This window comes from Cotesia typhae, unplaced genomic scaffold, assembly GCF_013202065.1.
Source record: "Cotesia typhae breed Kobodo isofemale line unplaced genomic scaffold, CoteBio_Ctyphae scaffold_152, whole genome shotgun sequence".
NCBI classification, from domain to species: domain Eukaryota; kingdom Metazoa; phylum Arthropoda; class Insecta; order Hymenoptera; family Braconidae; genus Cotesia; species Cotesia typhae.
Genome location: NW_027423776.1, coordinates 3,664,808 through 3,686,027, shown reverse-complemented (window position 1 = coordinate 3,686,027; position 21,220 = coordinate 3,664,808). Strand labels below are relative to the sequence as shown.

The 21,220-nt window shown below is 32.3% G+C and overlaps 2 protein-coding genes across 3 annotated transcripts in view; one reads left to right on the top strand and one right to left on the bottom strand.

Annotated features, from left to right (window-relative positions):
* Positions 1-18,756, bottom strand: part of LOC141535623 (uncharacterized) — a 41,812-nt gene extending 23,056 nt beyond the window's left edge. The window contains exons 1-2 of one of the 2 annotated variants that reach the window (XM_074255623.1): positions 15,744-18,756; positions 15,623-15,705 (exon numbers count right to left, since the gene is read on the bottom strand). The gene's annotated coding sequence lies outside the window, so the exon portion shown is untranslated. Of the gene's footprint in view, positions 1-15,622 lie in introns of both variants that reach the window. The other variant, XM_074255622.1, reaches the window with a different exon arrangement.
* On the top strand, positions 11,896-14,470 carry LOC141536002 (uncharacterized). Its single transcript, XM_074256198.1, has 3 exons — positions 11,896-12,029; positions 12,534-13,959; positions 14,420-14,470. Exons 1-3 carry the CDS (start codon positions 11,896-11,898, stop codon positions 14,468-14,470), a joined length of 1,611 nt encoding a protein of 536 aa, XP_074112299.1.
* Positions 18,757-21,220: the final 2,464 nt, after the last annotated feature.

The window sequence follows — 21,220 nt, the reverse complement described above, 5'->3', positions numbered from 1 at the left end:
TAAAGAGGGAAGGGGAGGACCTTTACTCAGTAGGAATTTTCGGTAACTGAAAAAGTAATTCGGACAGCCCAGACCGGGAATCGAACCCGGATCGTTTGGTTACGCGCCAAAGGCTCTACCAGTTAAGCTATCCGAGACACTGTCCGTAATTACTATTCAGTCACCTAATAAGGCCTATCGAGTAATAAACACCACCGTCTATCTTACGGTAAAGAGCCATATATATATATATATATATATATATATATATATATATATATATATATATATATATATATATATATATATATATATATGAAAATCAATTGCTGCTCGTTTGTTTCATTAAAACTCGAGAATGGCTGGACAGATACGGCTAATTTTTAAATATTTGAGGAAGTTCAGGAAAGGCTTAAACGGTGAAAACTATAAATAATAAGGAACAGAAAATACTAAAAAAGACAATTTAGTTTTTCAATACAAAATAATAATAATAATATTTATTTAGCCCTTGGCTATCTTACAACATTTACAATATTTACATTCAATTCTGTTTACAATTCTTAGTTATAATTTTATAAGTCAATTTCATCCTTTACATATTCTTTTAATGCTATTCTAAAATATTTTATCCTATTTTCGTTTCTTATAAAATCTGGCAAGTTATTGTACCAGTTATAACCAATATAAGTAATGCATTTCTCAGCAGTGTAAATCTTGGTTTTTTTATATTTATTTTTGAGCTAGATCTAGTGTAGTAATTGTGAGTATTTTTCATTCTTGTAATTTTTTCGGCTATTATTTTCGGTTTCTCATTAAAAACCAATTTATGTATAAAAATACAGGTATTAAATAGTAACCTTTGCCTTATACTCATCCAACCTAATGTTTCTAACATGTCGCTTATTCTAGTGTATTTACTAACTCCTAAAACTAGTCTCATAGCTCTATTTTGAGTTTTTTGGAGTTTGTCCAGATCTCCCGCCGAGTAATTTATAATAACAGTACTATAATAATCAACATAAGGAGCAATTAATGTTTTATATATTAAATTTTTCGAATAACTACTAACAGAATTACCAAGACGATACATAATATTTATTTTTTTTGCCATTTTATTTATCACTTCTGTTGCATTATCCTTAAAGGTTAAATTGTCATCAATAATAATACCTAAGTACTTCGTTTTTTTAACTTCCGTGATTATATGATCTTTTAATTTAATATCTACAGATTCGGTAGAATCTGGCGCCAAGGTCCGTTCAAAAATCCCGTTGTAAACGGAGCGCCAGACTACCGACTGTATTTATACTGTAAGCAGAACGGTTTTTTGAGGTTACGAAATTTTATTTAATTCTACGGTACTTTTTTTCCACTAATTTTTTATTATAACAGTTGTTCATTATTTATTTTACCGTATTAATTTATTTATTTCACTTATCACAATTTATTTACTTGAAATTATTAAATTTTATCAGCATATACTATAGCGCGCTCACGAATTTCGATCCTGACTTTTTTTTTATGTAAAAAGTGACATGCCACAGACTACATAAAATAAAAATGTGTAGTAATCCTCCTATAGATACGAAACTACAGTTAAAAAAGGTAATTCACAGCTTACATCTACAGCCACCAGAGTGCACAGAAATTATTTCAACATAAACTGTAGATTCAAAACGGGATAGCTTACTAAAGTTAGCACCCCAGAGATTTTTTTTTTTTAATTTTTGTTTTTTTCTTCTATGACGTCTGCAGCTCTTTGTTTGTCTTTTACTGTTCACTATTAAAATTTGTTCGTTATCCATTTATTTATTTTGAAAAGAATTTATTAATAATGTACCTTTAAGTTAGCCCCCCTATCGCATGTTTTTAATATTTTGGTTGCAATTTAGGTTATTAAACCTCTGTTTTTGATTGTTCATGTATATTTAACATTTGTTCCTATTTCAAATTGTTTAGTTGTTGTTTTATTAACATTTTTAATTAGCTGAATGTATGTATTCTAAATATTCGCACCGCGCATGCGTCAACTTTACGTATATAGACTTTTTGCGTGGTCTTTTGAAAATTATAGTGACAAGCACATTTCATGTGTAAAAAATTAAAAAATCTACAAGTATAATTTTTTAAGAATCACCTTTTAATTAATTTAAATAATTAGAAAAAAAATTGTTGGACGTCAGCCAATGTCAATGTCATTAAGTAAATAAATAAATAACTAATAAATATTAATTTCATTTTAAATTTCTTAAAAAATTTCGAAACAATGGTTAATTAATGCATGTATATTTTTATTAACTAACTAACGATATAATGAAAAAAAAAATTTTGAAATTAAAAAAAAAACTCTGGGGTGCTAACTTTAGTGAGCTGGAGTATATAATTTCTAGAGAACTGCCATCTTAAATTAATGCAGCTTCAAAACTTAACATCGTTTAGCTCATAAGAATTAGCGTCAGCATGAAATCGCACTTCAAAAGTAAAGTAACATATTGAACTTTCAGCGAGAAAGTATAAAATTCAAATTATCAATTCCTTCAATCTCAAAAAATGTAGAAATTTTGTTATGTTTTTATACAAATTTAATTTTTGTAGTTGATTATTAGATTTTCAATACAAACTAAGAAGTACACGCGACTCAGTCATTAAGTTTTTCATTGCCAATTGATACTATGAGAAAAAAAAAACTTTCATTTTCTTATTAGGATTTGAGCTCTAAAATTAAAAAACAAACGACCTTCCATACGATTATAGCTCTGTCCGGGATATTTGATTTATTTGTGACTTTTTAATTTTGCGCGGGAACATCACAAATTTTAAATAAAAAATGTTAAAATTACTTCACGAATACAAAATTATCAAAACAAATTATGAAACAACTTTATATATGTATGTTTGTAAACATAAAACATATTTTTCTTATTAAATTTCATTTAGTAACTAGACTAAATAGACGACGAAGTAACATTGTTTGAATTTTACTTTCATCCGATAAGCCAGCTGTTCTTCAGGATGTAGGCAATTTTCATTGGACGCTGTACACATTCTATGATTTCTTAGTCGTTGCCTGTAGTGGCATTGTTACTCAATTGAGCGGGTTTCAAACGATTTTTCCTACGATTTTATAAAATATAAATATTATGATTGATAATTCAAGTCTATCAATCTCATCCAAAAGATATACGCGACTAATTTTCATGAAATTTTATCGATGCTACTAGTTTCTTTACGGAAAATAAAAGTTTAATTTATTTTTATAATAATTTTATGAACATTTCATATCCGTGGGAAAAGTACAAACTTTAAATTAAGAATGTAAAAAAATTTCTTATGAATACAAAAAAATTTACAGAGTAAACTACTAACTAAACTATCCAACAACCTTCTATGCGTATGTTGTTAAACATATTGTTCTAATTTAATTTAATTTATTAACCAGACCAAATAGATAATACGCTAAACATTGTTTGAGTTTTACTTTCTTCAGATATACCAGCTGTTCAGGGTCTCGAGAATTCTCATTAATCAGTGTGTACATTCTATGATCTTTTGGTCATTTCCTGTAGGTGGCATTGTTATTCGATTCAGCGGGTTTCAAATAATCATAATTTTTAGATAATTCGTATTGTAATTATGCGTTTGATGCATTGTTTTATTTACTAGCAACAATATCATAATAATAATAAATGATAATTTAGGAGCTGATTTTTAAAATGGTATCTTTTCATTTTTGATTAATCGAAACACAGAACTGATTATCTCCAATTCTAAATATTTTTATTGAACTTTTTTAATTTTGCTATAAAGTGCTATCGGTTATGAAGCTACAATTTGATTTTGATTTAGGAATCTTCATAATTCTTGAAGTAATAAATATTTAAGAATTCAAAAAACTGCTTTTTTTAAAATATGAAAAGATTCCCTTTTGAAAATCAGCTCCTCAATTGAAATTCGTCCGAAAAAATTTGGGGTACTCAATGACGCGCGCCAAGTACGATAAAAAATTTTTTTTTTATTTTTTAATTTTCAACAAATTTTTTTTCAATTTTTTCAACATTATGACGGTTTCTTGGTACAACATTATGACGGTTTCTTGGTATTTTTTTGTATTTCATATCTTTTTGTAGAGAATGAAAATTATTAAAATGAGTCTAATTTTTTTTGTAAAGTGCAAATGTTATTGAGATGAGTTTCATGAACGTGGCCTTGGCGCAATTTTTTACAGTGAAACTGTTTTTGTTCGGATTACAGCTACCTCTAACATAGTTTTTCTTATTATCATGTATTAACATATATACAGTTTTTTTAACATTAATTTTCATTTTGTTTTTTAATAACCAATCATATAATACAGATAAACTTAAATTTAGTTTGGTTTCAATTTCTTCCAAATTTTTACTTGCAAAATAAATTTTCGTATCGTCTGCAAAAAGGCGACATGTGACACTTAAATTTCTAATTAAAGGAATCATGTCATTTACATATATCAGAAAGAGAATGGGGCCGAGTTTAGAACCCTGTGGCACACCATTTTCATTTCTGATTTCGTCAGAAAATATATTATCTAATTTAACTCTTTGTCTCCTATGACTTAGGTAAGATTCAAACCATTTCAATACTATTTCGCTAATTCCAATTTTCTTTAATTTTTCAATCAATGTTTTTCTACTAATAGTTTCGAACGCTCTCGCGAAATCAATAAATAATGCCCCAACAATCTTACCTTTATCAAGACAATTTCGTCAATCAATAAGAGAGCTCTGAATAGCTGCTTCACAAGAGTAATATTTTCTAAAACCATATTGTTCATTATCTATCAAATCATTAGATTCTAGATACCTTTCAAGCCTAGACTTGACTACTTCTTCCAGTAACTGTTCCATAATTGGTAATGTATTGATCGGCCTAAAATCTTCGATATTTTTACTATTTTTGATTTTTTGTAAAGGTGTAATTGTTGATAGTTTCCAGATATCCGGTGTAATGCCCAGTCTTAAAGATTGATTCAATATGTCTAGAATAATATTAGGATCAGATTCCCATATTAATTTAACAATTTTAGCATTGATATCTAATTTGTTGCCTTTATTATTATTTAGATTTCTAATTATTAATTTCATTTCTGCATAGGAGACAGTGTCAAATTCACTAAATTTTGAATTTAAATTCTCGTCATTTCTATTATCACAATTAAAATCAGATCGACTTTCTGTACTACTAACTGAGTTATCAATAGTTTCGCTAATTTCCTTTACAATATTATTTACACTATTTACAAAATAGTTATTAAATTCATTTACAATATCAGTCTTACTATCCAATAACTTATCATTAATTTTAATACAATTGGGCATAATCGAGTTAGCTTTTTTATCACCCATTAATTTTTTAATTTCAGACCACATTAAATGTGATTTATGTTTATTTTTATCAATTTTATTTTCATAGAATTTTTTTTTATTTATTCTAATGCTGTTAACTATTTCATTTCTTAGTTTTCTGTAATTTTCTAAGTCATCTATACACTTAGAATTTTTAGCTCTATAATAAGCTTGATCTCGATTTTTTATTTTTTTAATTATATCATTACTTATCCATGGTCTACTATTCCAATTAGGCTTTATTGTTTTCTCAATTTTAGGTGCAGTTATTTCTATTGAGTCGTAAATAGCTAAGTTTATATTTCTAACATAAGTATCAAAATTATAATCCTCAGTTTTACTCTCATTATTCATTAAAAATTTAATTTTATCTATTAAAACATTTTGAAAAATATAACTATCAAAGTTTTCGAAATCTCTACTTATAATTTTTTGAGGTTTCAATTGATTATTATTCTTTGATTTCATGTGTATAATAATGTTATTATGATCTGAAATTTTTGGCGTATTTAAAACTTCAGATTCACATTTGAAATTACAGAAAACTAAGTCTATTATTGTATCTGAGTTCAATGTTGATCTAGTTGGTAATTTAATTTTTTGCTTAAGACCTAACGATGCAAGATTGTTCAACAATTTTATGCCATAATAATTTAATTTAGAAATATCAATATTAAAGTCTCCGACAATCATTAACTTATTTTTATTTTTATCTAATATGTTATTCACAAAACTTACAATATTTACACAAAATTCACTAACTCTACTGTTTGGAGAACGATATATATTACAAATTGTAATTTTCTCCTTTATTTTTATTTGAAAAACATGTAACCAAGTATCTTCACTAATCAGTTCATTATTCACTATAACATCGAATTGCATAGATTTTTTAATATAACTTATAACACCTCCGGTTCGATTATTGCATGTATTAGTTCTAATTATATTATAATTTTCAATTGAAATTTCATGGTCTTGTATATCGTCCTTAACATGAGTTTCATTTAAACAAATAATATCTGGTTTTATATTTTCAATCCATTTAATTAAAATATCCTTCTTATTTATTAGTCCATTTATATTGAGCGAAACTATTTTTAATTGTTAATTTTCACAATTTATTATTCTTTTTGATTCATTATTTAACACTTTCAAATAAAACTTACAGTTTAGATCCGTGGCTTCATGACTTATATCACAATCTGTTGCGTTAAATTTATTTGACGAATTTACACAGTATGCACATTTTCTTTCATTATTTTTACAATCTACCTCTTTATGTTGTCCTGCACATTTACGGCAAACCACAGGCCTCTTACATCTATTTGCCTTATAATTATAGCCCCAACAATTAAAGCAACGATTGATATCGATAAAATTGTAAATCTTATAGCTCATCCAACCTATTTTTATTCTACCATTCTTTAGTAACAATTTATGAATATCAGGATGCAACTCCAATATCATCGTACCAGAATCTTGGTTTTTCAAATATTTTTTAATAATTTTAATTTCATTTCCACCTTGTAGATTAATCAATTTATTTTGCTTAACAATATTATCAGTAAGGACTTTATCATTCGTTTCAATTATATCCTTATTTATAGCAATTACTTTCAATTTTGGTAATTTTTTAGTAATTGTAGTTACCTTTACCGAATTTCCCATCTTCTCAGTTATTTCATTAGCCAAGACTGACTTGTCGATTTCTTTATCCAACTCAACAATTACTTTTCCATTCGATCCATTTCTAATTTTATTTATTCCAATACCAAGATTCCCAACATTGATATTTCTTTTAATACTTTTGACTGTTCCTAGTTGTGAAATGAGGTTCGATCTCTTTGGTCTGTTCCTAGCTGTAAAATGAGGTCCGATCTCTTTGGTCTATTCTGTTTCAGAAATAAAAAAAAAAAATATGAGTTAGTTGTCAAAAAAAGAAAATAAATGAATTTCAAGACGAATAATAAAATCTATCAACCGGTGAGGTTAGCCGAGTGATATAAGGCGCATGGCCTATAGAGCTATCGGACTGGCTCATCGACTAGGCGTAAGTTCGAATCCCAAGCTGGTCTTAGAAACCAATTTCGTTAATATTCGACCCTTGTCGCGTAGATTAAGATTTTCACGACCCAAAAAGGCCCCAACGTACTATTCCCAACGATTAATATCGGTGATATGACCACAGCAGTTAAAACCGACTCTGAATAATAATTAATTAAAAAATAGAATAAAATAAAATCTATCATCAGTTTATCAGTTTATCAGTGCGCCAGAACTTTTTTATTGTTATTGCTTATATAAATTGCTTTAAATAAACTTATTTAAATAACTAGACTTAACACGCTCGCTTCGCTCGCCTTCATTCTTTTAAAAATCCCGCCACTATCTCAGTCGACAAATCAACAACCGAATAAAATAGTCACAGAAGTGACGTAAAACGATACGACATCCGGCCATCAACTTTTTAGAAGAGGATTATCTCTAAAATATTATTCAAAATTTTCTGAAGCAAATAAAGAAACTCATAATTTTGTTATAAAACTTTCTTTATTAAATTAAGAAAATGGAAAATTATGACACATATGAATACATAATAAGTTTTATCCTAAAATGACATTTGTAATTCTTAGAATATTTGTCACATAGCTTTGATCTGTTGACTTATAGTCCTACTTTCTTCAATCAATCAGTCCAGACATTGTTTTCATCAAAATTGTTTCTTATCAGCCTATACATATAATTGTAAATCATGATATGAAAGCCCAAAACTGTCTCTTGGTGCCATTCTATTGAGATTTTCACCGACCAGCACAAAAAGCATGTTTGATTTCTCTGAACTACTAGCACCCCACCGGTCTTTGAACCATTGATACATGCGATATGCATGCTGAAATGCACACTTAGCGTTTCTGACAGCGTTTCTGCGTGGTATGCGTCGTAAGTACATTTTAAGAAAATCTGGTTGTTCCTGCGATAGCCAATCCGTTTGACTTCAATAACTGGAATAGTTGTGCCAATTTTCTTTTCAAGCCATTGTTTTTTCTTCTTGTTGGCTACGAAAATGTAGTAAGGTTTTTTATCAAAAATTAACTTCTTTAGCACTTGATTTAATTTATCATAAGGAGCGCTTCCAGCTTCCCATGGAATTCCAGAAGAGTTTCTCGTGTTCCATTGATTGCAACTTTTAATTTTGGCAGGTAAACGATCCCAATGAGATGGGGGCAAGAACATCGCACATTTAACTGAGGGGGTGTCATTATCATAATAGCTATGGATACTGCATAATTCTTTGACAACTAATTCACCACTTTCGTCCTTGAGAAATTCGAAGTCTATGAACAAATCCATTTTTCTGTGATCAAATTCAATTATTAATAAAGTTGAACGAATTTTAATGATGATTACGAATCTCGGAGCTATTATCTTTGTTACTCACTTGAGTTTTTTCTTTACTTAATTTGAGGTATTCGTATTTTTTCCGGTAAAATTGAGGTTGAAGTTGTACTTATAGTCTAATACGATGTGCTAAGAATACTGGCTTGAGAAATACTATTGAGGTTTACAAAAATGAGCTGGTTATATACGATTATAAGCTTATCCCCACCACTAAATCATCGTCACAGATTGGCTGTCGAAGTAATAATCCCCACCAAGATCTTTGGATGATGTCATTCAAACGAGTTTATTTGAGGTTAGGTTCGTTTAGCAGTCTGGAAAGATGTGTTAAGATCAGTCACTAGTACAATACTGTAAAGAATTGAAGAAAATGAGCTAATTATATAGATTTTCTCCCACTACCACAGATTATCATTGAATCAGTGATGAAAGTTGCCCCCACCAAGATTGTCTAAGTTTTGATTGGATAGAATAGGTTGGATGATGCAACAAAGTTAAGATATGGAAGGGATTGACCTTGAAATTCAAAAGCGATATCATCAAAACCGGTTTTAGTTGTGTCGTCATTAATTTTCTACAACATGTGGCAATCAAACAAGTTTGAACTTGTCAGATTATATTATATGCCTTGAGCGCGACTGCATGGAAGCTATGCTCTACTAGCGCCCAAAAAACTAAATTTTCGATTTTGTTATGTTAAGCTGTGTATGTCTTCAAAAGTTAATAGAAATTTTTCGTTAACTAAATGTATTTTTAATTTTTTAAATTGGTACACAGATGCAAATTGTAGAGCTTGAGGGATTGACAACAGTGAGTTGATCGAGCAATTATTAACCCTTTCATTGATTAATTTTTTTTTGCAATCTCATCTTTTCTTATTTGTGGATAACTTTTGTAAATTACGTCTTAATACCGATTCATTTGATTATAATTAATTAATTTTAAAATATCAGCTCAATACATTTACTAGTAGTAAGGGGCACGGAGAGCGAGACACAACAAACCCCCACTCCTCGGCCACTGGCGCCAGACCTTTTCCGCTCCCCGCCGTGAGGGGTTTCTCCCTGTGAAGGAATTCCCTTGGTAAATTTTGGACCTGAAGTTTTTCCTGTAAGTTGTATGTGGATAGGGGTTTTACCATATGGGGTAATAAAGACGTATGTCATAAATTAGTCATGGCATGGGGTTAATGGGAAAAAGATGTAGGATTATATGATTTTCTATTTATTTTTGAAGATCTGATGATGAGATTTTTTTTAAAATTGGTCGCAGCAGGGGGTGTGAGGAGGGGGCCTTGGAGAAGTGTGATCTTATATAAACCTCGGGGACGAGGATCTGCAGAAGTCATACTAGAAAATTGTATCCATAGTATTATATTACGTGGCTATATTAAGAATCTTATTGTTTACTGTGTTCGATTTAATATGTGGATTAATAAATTTTTTTATGTATAGGTATAAATGGAATACGATGATTACATATTTATATAATAAAATTGTATTTTCTACACACCCATGTCGAGCATATGTTTATCACTCTCAATGTAAAAATTTTTGCCATAAAAAATATCAATACTGTGAAGCGCATTATAGTGAAATGAAAAATATTGTAAGAACTTATCATTTCTATAATATGCGAAAGAAATATGGAGATTGTAATTTATGGTATTTAATTGAGTGTGAGATTCAATCACGAAGAATGTACACTGAAAAATTTAATATTGTTAGCGATGATAACCATGCTCGTTGGATTAACTATTTGTTGCAAGAGCAGCAAAATTATAATTTAGATAGTTATTATTATAATTTAGGTTTTAATGATTTTATAGATTTAGGTTTAAACGATAAAATTATATCTGATATAAAATATATAATTAAATAATAAACAACAAGTATATAATATTTTCTTTTATTTACCAATTTTCTTCACACTCACATTCATACTTATAAAAACAGGTTTTTTCATCTATAATTAGTAATAATCGTAATGCTGATGATAATAATATCACTCAAAACAATAATGATAATAGTAATAATAATAGTAATGATAATGATAATATTAGAGATAAAAATATTGGGTCCATATTAATCAGTGATGTCTTGTCCTTCGTCGGCGTTATAATACATGCTGTAGCGTTGAGACAGCTGGTTTTCAACTTTGTGTACTATTTTTTGAACAAGTTCTTCATGGTGGTGTAGCAGGTCCCAGAAAAATAAAAACCCAAGATCTCCAAGATTACTGTGAATTGAAGGAGTCCTCTCGTTATATTTGAATAAATCCAGAAAATGTTTTTCAAAATATTTTAATATTATATTTGTGTTTGGTGTTTCTCTGGTCTTGGGTACAAGAGATTTTTCAGAATATATCTTGATATATTTTCTTCTATGGTGTTTATGTAGTCCCTAATAGAAAGTTGCTCAAGATGGTCGAGCCAATGGTTGATACTTTGATTGATGCACTTTAATGTGTTTTGTAATGTGATTTGCCTTTAATGACAAATTTGGGAATTAGGGAAATAAAGGATAAAGGGGGAAGGAGAGGACTTTTACTCAGTAGGAATTTTCGGTAACTGAAAAGTAATTCGGACAGCCCAGACCGAGACTCGAACCCGGATCGTTTGGTTACGCGCCAAAGGCTCTACCAGTTAAGCTATCCGAGACACTGTCCGTAATTACCATTTATAATAGTATATTATTTATAATTAATTTATAAATTCAAACTAAAAGTTTGACCCCCGAATATTGTTGTATATGTTTTGGATTGAATGTTCTCTTGTTTTAGTTTATATTGCTTACATTGTTTATATTGTTTATTGATTTTGAATCGCGTTTTTGATTCTGAACCGCGAGTATTGTTATATATGTGTGAAAAGAGTGTTCTAATGTATTATTTATATTATTTATGTTGTGTTGCGTTCGGGCGACGATAATACAATTAATTTGAACAGTTTCTTAAATTTGAGACTAATCACCGAAGATTATATGTCTCGAGAGGCAGGAACCGCGCCAATAGGTAACTGCACGCGGGGTTTGACGTGACACAAGTAATCATGGGACTATTGTTCTATTTTGGGGAATTTCGACTCAATTGTCATATTTTCCTTGGGTAGGTCAGGGTATAAGCGAATGAAATGATAAACGAGTTCGAATTAAAATCAACGCAGAAAGAGGAACACTTATACCTGCTTGAAGGTCGAACCTGTGTTGTCGTTGAGTCCTCGTCCAGGAACCTGGTCACGAATATTCTGAGACCACTGGTCGAAAGGTAATTACTGGCGAGTAATTAGAGTGAACAATCGTAATAGGTAATCAGGATTTCGTTACAAGTAAATGACTTCACAATTTTTATGGAATAGCGATTTTATTGAAATAAAGAATTCAAATTTAGTAACCATCACTAACTGGTTGACTGGTTCGTAAATTAAAAGTTTGACTATTCGTTAACTTGGGAGTAAAGGAACCGAGAGCACACGCGGTTACAAGATGTACTGATGATTCCCGGGGATCGTGGAAGGTTTTTTATATAATCGCAAGTCCTTCCTCTTTCTGATTTAAAATTCTAATAACCTTTAGCATAAATTATTTTGATAGGACTTAGATAACAGTTGACGATACTCGGCGCTTTAGAAGTTACTTAATGTCAAATCAGGTGAAAAGACCCAGATAATATATTTTAAATCATTTATTCATATATACGACGTTTCGTCGGTTTTATTCCGGCATCATCAGGTATCTGACAACAAACCAACAAATTAGTCAATAAAAAAAGGCACGTGGAGGATGAAGTTATTGACGACTGGATGGGGAAGAGCTTAAAGACCGTGAATGGGTTACCACCAAGATTATATGGTCTTCGTAAAGTACATAAGGCAGGCTGTAAAATGCGTCCAGTTGTCAGCTGCATCAAATCACCATGTTATAAGGTAGCTAAATTTTTACATACAATGTTGACTCCAGTGATTGATACATTTGATATTAACGTAAAAAACTCGGTTGAATTAGTTGAGTTGTGTAGTACTGTTAGGTTACCGGAGGGTTATGTCTTGGTCTCGTTGGATGTCGTGTCCTTATTCACCAATATTCCTAAGGAGCTAGTGTTATCAACGATTGAGGAGAACTGGGATGATTTTAAACGGGTTACTAAGCTATGGAAAAAAGATCTTATTGATTTGGTTACAATATGCTTTGATACTAGCTATTTTACTTTCAATAATGAGTTTTATATTCAGTTAGATGGATCAGCGATGGGTAATCCTGCGAGTCCTACGTTAGCAAACCTAGTTATGTATCACGTTTTGAACAAAGTTATAAGAGTAATACCGTTTAGAATAGCATTTCTCAAGCTGTATGTGGATGACACTCTACTGGCGGTATCTGAAGATCGTGTTGAGGGTCTGCTGACTTGGTTTAATGGCGTTCATCCGAAGATTCAGTTCACAATGGAGAAGGAAGTTGATAACAAGCTACCGTTCTTGGATACGGTGGTGTTTAGGTTGGATAGTGGTGAATTACGGACGAATTGGTATCAGAAACCTTCCTGTTCGGGCAGATTACTCAATTTTAACTCACATCACCCGATTGCACATAAAATCAGTGTGGTCCTTGGATTAATGTTCAGAGCGTTCAGATTGAGTCATGCAGACTTTTATGAAGAAAACTTATTACAAGTCCGGGACATTTTACATAGGAATAACTACCCAAGGTCGTTCATAGATGTCTGTTTGAGGAGATTTGAAAATTTGCATAAGAACAGGGATAGTGTTAACATAAAAACTCAAGAAAATAGGTTCAGGTTCCCGTTCATTCGAGGTCTTAGCAGGTATATTTCATTGAGTTTTCGATCTACGGATTGGAGACCAGCTTTCTATAATATTCGTACTGTCAGCGAAGTATACTCAAAGCTAAAAGCTAAAACTGTCTGGAACCAGAAATCGGAGTTAGTTTATAGTATTCCTTGTTCTTGTGGAAAAGCATATGTGGGCCAGACTAAACAGTACTTATCAAGAAGGATTTATCAACACAAATATAGCTGTCAGGATAAGTTCAGAGATAAAGAAGATCTTACTGCGCTAGCTCTCCATCATTTCCAAACAGGTCAAGTGTTTAATTTTGATTCTGTGAGAATTGTGGATAGAGAAAGTAATTTTTATAAGCGTAATATTAGTGAAATGGTCCAGATTTTCTTGAGAGACACGGTTAATTTAAGAACAGACACTGAAAATTTAAATAGTGTGTATTTGGGTTTGATTAAAAAATTTAAATTCAATAAGCATTTGAATTGAGTGAGTAATGACTAGTTCAGGATAACGCCGCTAGAGTTGCTAGTTGCTAATATTATCAGCTGTTTTAGTCGAGAGCAATTTGCTGAGTAGCGTGTTCTTATATTCAGTTTATTAATAATTTGTTATTTATTAATACTATGAAAATTATTTATTAAATTTATTTGTTAAATGGTTGATATATTATTATTATTTTATAATTTGGAATTGACTAATGTAAAGCTGTCATGTAATGAATATCTGGTTGACAACATTTTAACAAATTATTCAAGGTATTGATATTATTTAATTTATTGTAGTTTTTACTGACTAACTTGTTGTTAATTTTTTATTGACTAAAAATTTTTTATTGACTAATTTGTTGGTTTGTTGTCAGATACCTGATGATGCCGAAATAAAACCGACGAAACGTCGTATATATGAATAAATGATTTAAAATATATTCTCTGGGTCTTTTCACCTGATTTGACATTAAATATATTTATTTAAGACCTGATTATTTTCCATTTAGAAGTTACTGTACAATAGTAACATGAATGCATTAAAACTTTTTCCTATTTTCTGAATGTCGAACGCGACCGGGTTAAATTCGGTTGTCTATAATTTTTATATTATTCTGGACTTCGTACCCGTGGCCCGGCGTATTGTCTGTTCAGGTTAAGGTTCTCGCGAGTTATACTGATATGTTTTGGCGTAACTTATTTTCCTCTTATCTCTATGAGTAAATTCTTACCGTGAGATCTTTCTATCTCAATAATGAGATTTCCCGTTTCCGAATAAAACTTTCGTGGTTTCAATAGTAACACACACTGTGCCGAGTACTTTTTAGTCTTGTGCTCTTTTGTTCTTATTCCCGGTTTAGTGAATATTTACTTAGGCTACGCGAGATACCGCGACTTACGTTCACGTTAGTAATTTTTGGTTTCGAAATCTTTACACTGATAATTATTTTTTTGGGTGATAGTCGAACCATAATGATTTTTGGATTTCAACTAACTGATAACCGCACGCAGCTGCTCTGGGGTATCTACTCGAGAATTAAAATATCTTTTGTTGTAATTTATTTTCTCGATTCGGAGAATTGTTTGAATAACTATTTTTAAACGTGAATTGACTATTTAAGCCGATAACTTGTCAATCAATATAATTTAGAACGTAAGAATAATTACACGTTTCTGTCTTAATACAATTAAATTAATTAATTACTTTCTAATTATTAATATTTATTTATTAACGCCAATGGCTTATTTATTGAATTTGGGCACTCGGTAAAATTTAATTAAATTGTAACCGGGGGTGTTTAGCCCAGGTCCAGTTAGCTACCCCTTTCCTCTTTAGAAAGGGCGCCACTGGGATTTTAGACACGGTGTCCCAGAAACCGGGGAAGCATGAGAGGGAAAAGACAGGGTCGTGAGAAGTCCGAGAAAGGCTGTAAATAAAACTGAGAAAAAAATTATTTATACCAATTAAAGTGATTTATTCAATCAATTTACAAACTTAACAATTTTCTTATAACTAACTTAATTGTGAGAACCTCTCACCTACGTTGGCCCTTGCCAATTTATTCAAACCTCGTCACTCCGACGGAATACCTTAAAACCTAAATTTTCCCTCGTCAACCTGACGGAATACCATAAAATACCAATTAATTACCTCGTCAACCTGACGGAATACCAATTAACATAATTTACCTCGTCAACCTGACGGAATACCAGTTAAAACCTATTCCCGACTGCGCCCCCGACTCGGACGTCTACGCAGCGGTTTCCTAACTTAATCCGTTGTACTCCCGACTCAGGTGTCTATACAACGTTTCTAAATACTCACTAAATTCCATACAGAAATCGTCCACCGGACTCTAACTTAATACCCACTTTATCCGAATTACTAATTATCTAAATTCCTGAAATTTTACGCTTAACATTTCTTTAATACAAAATACCAAATTCACTAATTTAATTCATTACCAAATTTTATCAATCAAAATTATTCAATTAAATTCATAAACTATTTTCTCAATAACTAATTTACTAGATTTACTAAATTAATTAAATTTAGCCCAACGGCCTAGAATTAATTTTACAAAATTTCAAATTTCAAATTCTACAAATTTAACAAGCCTCATTTAATATTCAAACTACATATATTCCAAAATGACCTTGACTATCTAAATTACACAAATGCTTCTACTATTTCAATTTTTACCAAGATAATTCTACTTAAATAATTTCCCATAACTAAAGGACTTGTAATAACTAATAAATGACGTTGATGAATAATTTACTTATAAAAGAATCTACTAAATTAAAAGTGACATCTGAGACAATAGCGATCATTAATTGACAAAATTTTATTACAGTTAATTCGGCCTCTCAATTTTCAAATTCAAGCTTGGCCTGAAATAATTGTAATAATAATACCTGACTTAACTTTTACAACTCTCCAAACGTTGAGTGATGTCCTGGTGGAAACTGGCGAAATCAGCGGCTGGTTGGTCTCTCTCTCGTCTTCAATGAACTATCTGACTCCAAGTAAAGGGTTCCCAATTCCGGATCGTACATTGACTTCCTTCTTGAGGGTCCTAAATCTTGATGACAGAATTTACTACACAGCACTACACTGACTCACTGTTTTGCCAAAAGCCTCACTGTCTCAAAGCGTCACTGGCTTAAAGCCTGGCTCAAAAGCGTTACTTGTTCCAGGGCTTGGCTCAAAAAGCGTTACTTGTTCCAGGGCCTGGTTCAAAAAGCCTCGATGTTTCTTTTGTCGGCTCTTTTATAACCCTTGACTCCGAGTTCTCGAACTTTCCTATTGTCAACCCCGCTTCGTTTTTGGGGACAGCAGTGGGGACTTTCGATTTGCACACCCGGTGACAAGTCTGAACTACTTGTCAAAAATCGTACGGTAAGGGAAAACCCTCATTTATCGTGGCGTCAATAAAGTGGTCGATAACGACCATGGGAAGTTCAGTTTTCCCTGTCACAAAATATATATTCAATGTAAAAAAAATATCACGGACCGTAACATGGGTTACCGGCTTTTCGATGAGTGCCATCTTTGCTTCCGCGGCTGGAACTTTTATATCCGCAGGTCCGCCATGTTATAGTGACTAGTCATGTAGCTAAACAAAAATGCTTCCTTATAAGGTAATGTGCGATTAATATGTCCATATAAGGCATTATTCGAGGAGCTCGGCCGATGGTAATTATAAATTAGTTTTTCCATAAAATTTCTATTTATGTTTGTTGTCATAGAGTATATACACAGAAAGAAAAAACAATTTGAGTCAAGCGTTAATTTTCTTAAATCAAGAAAATTTTAAGGAAGACTAAAAATTTTTTGAATGAAGTTAAAATTTTTTGAACGAAGTTAAATTTTTTTAAGCCAAGATAATTTCTTCTTGCTCCAAAATTACTTCATTCTTCCTTGTAATTTTCTTGGTTCAAGAAATTTTTTTTTCTGTGTAGAAAAAACATGCATTGGGGGGACTGAAAAGATTATTTATTGATAACGTAGTATTCATCGGGAGTCCTGTTGGGAACGGCGGGGGGCAATAGATTCTCTTCACTTTGCGTGTGTTAGGGACCTACAAGAGGGGATTAGACTGCGGCTCGTCCGGATTGGTGCAGGGCGTCACGCGAGAGAGTCTAGGCCCTCCCACAATAGTTATGGCGTCGCTAGATATCTGTTTGACATAATAGTTACTACATGTAGTTAACCTTCCTACTCTTCGGCTACTCCGAAGAAGATGAGAGGGCAGGGGGTAGTGTTACGTACGGATGACGATAACATAATTAATTGATCAGTTCCTTAAATTCGAGACTAATCACTGAAGATTATATGTTTCGGGAGGCGGGAACCGCGCCTTTTGGGTAACTACACGCGGAGTTGACACGACGCAAAAAGGGGTACCGTGAAGTTATTTTAAAATTTGGGGATTCCGACTTGGAATTTCCCGTAGGGTCGGTCAGGGCACAAGCGAAAGAAATAAGCGAGGGTTTTAAATGAATAAAACGAAGAAAGAAAATGACATATACCGGGTTCGGGATTGTGCCTTGTTATTGTTGGGCCCTCGTCCAAGTACCTGGCGTCGAAAGGTCTGAGATCAAAGACCAACGTGATCCGTAATGAATGTGTTTATTATTAATAGTCGATGTAGGAACAGGTAGTGAAGGGTTTTTAACGAACTCGCGATTATTACTTGTGAGTAAATTAGTTATTTAGGCAAAATTTTAAATTCAATAACACTTATTAATCAGTTGGCTGGATGACAACCTAACACTGGATCTCGAGTGTTATGAAGAACTACCGATCGTATTCGCGGTATGGGGAGGAATGCTAGCGACAGAGGTCGTGGTTTAGTTTTATAGGTCCGCGAGTTCTTTCTTCGATCCGAATTTTGATAATCTTGGTATTAGTAATAATGTGAGATGCCCGTATAAGAGCGAGGGAGATAGCGGCAGCGGTACCGTTAATGCGCTTTTAGATTTTCTTTTCTTTACCTAGTTGTACTGTGGGACCGTTTTGAATCCGTTCACCGATAATTATTATTTTACTTTTGACTCAGCGCGTTGTTTACTCGGCTGAGGTTTCTTACATGTTATAATAAAGTTAGGCACTGCGATTTATTTTCTCGTAGCATCAGTAACAATATTCAACTATTCTTATCTTTTGAACGCCGCATGAGTTTCGATGGTCGTTCGTTTATCTCAATAGCCGGTTTTTATTATTCGTATATGTGCTCGTCGTTATATATGCTCGTCGATTTTTTTGTAGTCGTACACGCGGTTCTGAATATTGTTACTTGTGGGCTAGGAGTTTTTGTTTTTCTCTCACCAATTGATGGGTTGTTTGTCTACACAAGATAACACGTCAGTAGTTAGGGGCACGGAGAGCGAGACACAACAAACCCCCACTCCTCGGGTCAAAAGAGGTTACTCAAAAAAGCATCAACAGGTCCACTGTATGACTATTATAAAATTATAAGGGATGGTAGAGGTGAAGAACAAAAAAATCGCGCAAAAGAATTATCAAATTTTGCTGGTGTAGCGGTTCCTAATGAAGGATGTGGGCTCGAGGAAATAAAATTTTTCCAAAATTATTTAAAATACCAAGGAACGGCTATCATAGTATACAGTGCTGAAAAAGATAATAGTGCAAAACTATACCCAATACTTTTTAATGGAACTGCTTGTCCGGCATTACACCTATGTAATCTTGATTGGCTCTGCTGTTGAAAAAATAAGGAAAATAACCTTTCCGCATTTTATTTTCGAAGCCAAATGATTTGGGTAGAGCTGACAATGGTGCCGAAATGAAATTCAGATTATCAATAAATTTAATTTTTTTACTGTTGAGTTTAATTAAGGTGACACTAGTACCGGTCATGATCGTATCAATATCACTTAACTGTCTATTAAACAACTCCGTGAGGATAAACTATGCATCAAAACCTTTAGCGTTGTGTGCTATACATACCACTTTTTTACAAGTCTTAGGTTTACTTATTTCTAAGATATAGTCCACAAATTTTTCTGCACAGTCTTCACCATGAAAAATTGTTTTACAAACCCCACAATTATTACACCAAGGTCTGGTGGTACCCAACTCGAGGTCATCAATACCACAACACACATTACACACTTGTTCAGCGACACATAAATTTGGTACATGAATGTTCATCTTTTCACTGCCATGAAATTTATCATCTTGGCGAGTCTCAAGATCATAATACACAAATTTTACGCACTGTTTAGTTGGTGGAGATAACTTCACAAGTGTCATGAAACAAAAATGTCCTTCTTCGCAAAGTTCTTTACACGTAGAGCACAAAAATTTCCCACAACTGTGTAAAGCCTTTCTCGGGAATATAATTTTATGGCAGGTTAAACAAAATTGTTCGTTATCACACACAGTTTGCTCTTTTCCTCCGTATGAGCCTTTGACTAAATGATTATTGTAATACTGTTGTCCATAGAAAAACCGATTACATTTAAAACATGTTATTTTACGCTGAGTTGTATCGCAAGTACCTTTTGCATAGCATTTAGTACAAGAGTATGGACAGTTTTGCACTGCCAAAAGAGGGTCGTTATTTAAAACGGGCAAATTTTCTGGAAGTTCATTTGATTCTAACCATTGTGTAACAACCTGATCATCATCATTGTTTTCTATTTGTCTACCATCATACGATACTGGATTTTCAATTAAAAGATGCCCTTTTTTAAAAATGACATTAAATTAAAAATAAATAAAAAATTTAGCGAGCCTAATTATTTTAAAAAGCCTAGTAATTATTCATATATTAACTTACCGTTAATATCCGCCAAATAATTATTTAAATCAGGCAAAATTTCAGGTAAAACATTTTCACCAAACCATTCGTTCTCAAAGGAGTCACTAAAACCGTTGGGATCCATCGTAATTAGAAGTTAAAAACGGAATGTACTCTCTCGAAATAAGACCACAAATAAAAGTTAAATTTTTTCTCGTTTCGAGAAACATCACACTTCTCCAAGGCCCCCTCCTCACACCCCCTGCTGCGACCAATTTTAAAAAAAATCTCATCATCAGATCTTCAAAAATAAATAGAAAATCATACAATCCTACATCTTTTTCCCATTAACCCCATGCCATGACTAATTTATGACATACGTCTTTATTTCCCCATATGGTAAACCCCTATCCACATACAACTTACAGGAAAAACTTCAGGTCCAAAATTTACCAAGGGAATTCCTTCACACGGAGAAACCCCTCACGGCGGGGAGCGAAAAAGGTCTGGCGCCAGTGGCCGAGGAGTGGGGGTTTGTTGTGTCTCGCTCTCCGTGCCCCTAACTACTCACGTCTTAACCGAGTATTTTTATGTTTTTGAGTATTTACTTCGATAGATGGTCTTTCGGCTCGATGGTTGAGATGTAATGAGTTATATTCTTTTCAAATTTTTCTCTGCTGATAACCGGAGCAGCTGCTCTAAGTTTTATTTCTACCTGCATTGTTAAATGCTTTTCGCTTCTAAATGCTTCGGTTTAAAAAATTTATTTATATAAATGTTAGCCGGATTTGATCTTATGCAAAGAAAAACAACTAACTTATCAGTCGTATACCGTGGGAAGAGAAAAATAGTTATAGTATTTTTTCTTCTAGAAATAATTATTTAAAATAAATTTATTTTTTT